At 47.4% G+C, this 2082-nt stretch overlaps 1 protein-coding gene across 4 annotated transcripts in view; it reads left to right on the top strand.

Annotated features, from left to right (window-relative positions):
- Kdm4a (lysine demethylase 4A) overlaps positions 1 to 2082 on the top strand; it is a 47441-nt gene that overhangs the window by 13783 nt on the left and 31576 nt on the right. For all 4 annotated transcript variants that reach the window (XM_021200301.2, XM_029539800.1, XM_029539801.1 and 1 more), the window contains 2 exons: positions 1163 to 1266; positions 1597 to 1734. In XM_021200301.2, the coding sequence (XP_021055960.1) occupies positions 1163 to 1266; positions 1597 to 1734 (242 nt within the window). The remainder of the gene's footprint in view (positions 1 to 1162; positions 1267 to 1596; positions 1735 to 2082) is intronic.

Below are 2082 nucleotides of genomic sequence, written 5' to 3'. Positions count from 1 at the left end.
TGTGTGTGTGTCTGTGTGTGTGTGTGCGTGCGTGTGTGTTTAGGTGCCTTGAAGTGGACTTTGGTAGGCTTGTGTCTCTAGAGTCTTTCCTCTTTCAGGAGATGCTGGGTAGATCAAACTATAGATGTGCTATCTTCAAAAGGCTGGGGGTACAGGCTCAGGCATCAGGGCCTGGAGAAGATAATACTTAGTTCTCAGTTTTGTAAGAGCAGGGGCAGCTTGAGAGTCAGAGTGCTGCTACAGAGTCTGGTTACCCAGGTAAGACTCCACCTGGGAAAGCTGGAGGCTCACCAAGGTCCCAGACTTCTTGCAACTGGAGCATCGTCAGCACCACTTTTTTTTTTTTTTTTTTCTGCCCAGGTGGCTCATGTCTTTAATCTCAGAAGAGGCAGGCTGATCTTTGAGTGGGTTTTTATTTGTTTTTTGTTTGTTTGTTTGTTTTCTGAGACAGGGTTTCTCTGTGTAGACCAGGCTGGCTTTGAACTCAGATCTCTGCCTGCCTCTGCCTCTGCCTCCCAAGTGCTGGGATTAAAGGCCTGGGCCACTACTGCCCAGCGAGTTTTTTTAAAGATTTGTTTATTTTATGTACTGTAGCTGTCTTCAGCCACAGCAGAAGGCATCAGTTCCCATTACAGATGGTTGTGAGCCACCATGTGGTTGCTGGGATTTGAACTCAGGACCTCTAGAAGAGCAGTCAGTGCTCTTAACCGCTGAGCCATCTCTCCAGCTGTTCTTTGAGTCTTGGTCTTCGTAGTTCCAGCAAACCCTGGATGCATAGTGACAATTCTCACCCCCCCCCCAAAAAAAAAGTTTGTTTTTAATTATAATTTTAATTTACATGCTTGAGTGTCTGTCTATGTTTGTGAGTACCATTGGCGGAGGCCGGAAGAGGATGCTGGATTCCTTGGAACTGGAATTAAAGGTGGTTGTGAGCTGCCCAGGGTGGGTGCTGGGAACCAAACTTAGTCTGTAAGAGCAGTAAGCGAAATGCTCTTAACTGTTGAGCCGTCTTCCTAGTCCCTGTTAGCATCACTTTGGTGACTGTCCTTCCGTAACCACCCCTGAGGTCTGCAGGTGGGAAGTAACCCCAGAATCACCGAGCTTGGGCAGAGCCTGGGCAGAGCCTCCGTCATTGACTCAGACCTACCATCCTTTCAAACAGGCTTTTTCCCAGGAAGTGCTCAAAGCTGTGAGGCTTTTCTCCGCCACAAGATGACCCTGATCTCCCCATTAATGCTGAAGAAGTACGGCATCCCCTTTGACAAGGTGAGCTAGCTGGCTGTGGTCCCCACAGAAGTACCCCTTGTGGTCTTTGTTTGGCAGAGTTTTGCAGCCTATTGTTCTTGTCTCTAGGGTGGCGTTTGATAACAGCAGGTGGCTAATGTGTTCTCCTGGTGCTGAGGGGATTGGTTAATTAGTCTCTTAGCATACATGTGATATGTTAAGCCACAGTTCAAGACCTGGCAGTTTCGACTTACCCTTGGTTGATCATCTAAGTGGTCGCAAAGAAACACACAGGAGCCCAATTCTATGCTAGGCCTCTGCCAGGCGTGGCACTGCCAGGCGTGGCACTGCTTCATATCTGCTCTTCTTCAGGTGACCCAAGAAGCTGGAGAGTTTATGATCACTTTTCCATATGGTTACCATGCTGGCTTCAACCATGGCTTCAACTGTGCAGAGTCCACCAATTTTGCTACCCGTCGGTGGATTGAGTATGGCAAGCAGGCTGTGCTGGTAAGCCTGCGTGAGTTCTTCCATAACACCATGGGCAGAAGTGTCTGATTAAGGACATTCTGGTCAGAACAATTTTTTTTTTTTTAACTATTGGGACATGATGTCTTGGCCAGTGTGAGACGTGACCAACTTGCCCTGGGGCTTCACAAAGGTCTCTCGTGTACATATCAAGAGCATCCATTAGGTACAACATTTAGTTAAAAACATGACTAGTCTCCCAAGGTCCTCTATGGCAACCCATTTAGGGAACACTTCCAAGGAGCACTGCATATCAGGACCTGGTTAACTTAATTAGCTGAAGACAAAATAGTACTTACTCTGTGCACATGTAAAAGTTCTTACTCTGTG

Source organism: Mus pahari, chromosome 6 (genome assembly GCF_900095145.1).
Source record: "Mus pahari chromosome 6, PAHARI_EIJ_v1.1, whole genome shotgun sequence".
Classification (NCBI taxonomy): domain Eukaryota; kingdom Metazoa; phylum Chordata; class Mammalia; order Rodentia; family Muridae; genus Mus; species Mus pahari.
The sequence above is the reverse complement of the archived record's forward strand: the minus strand, read 5'-3'. Positions and strand labels throughout refer to the sequence as shown.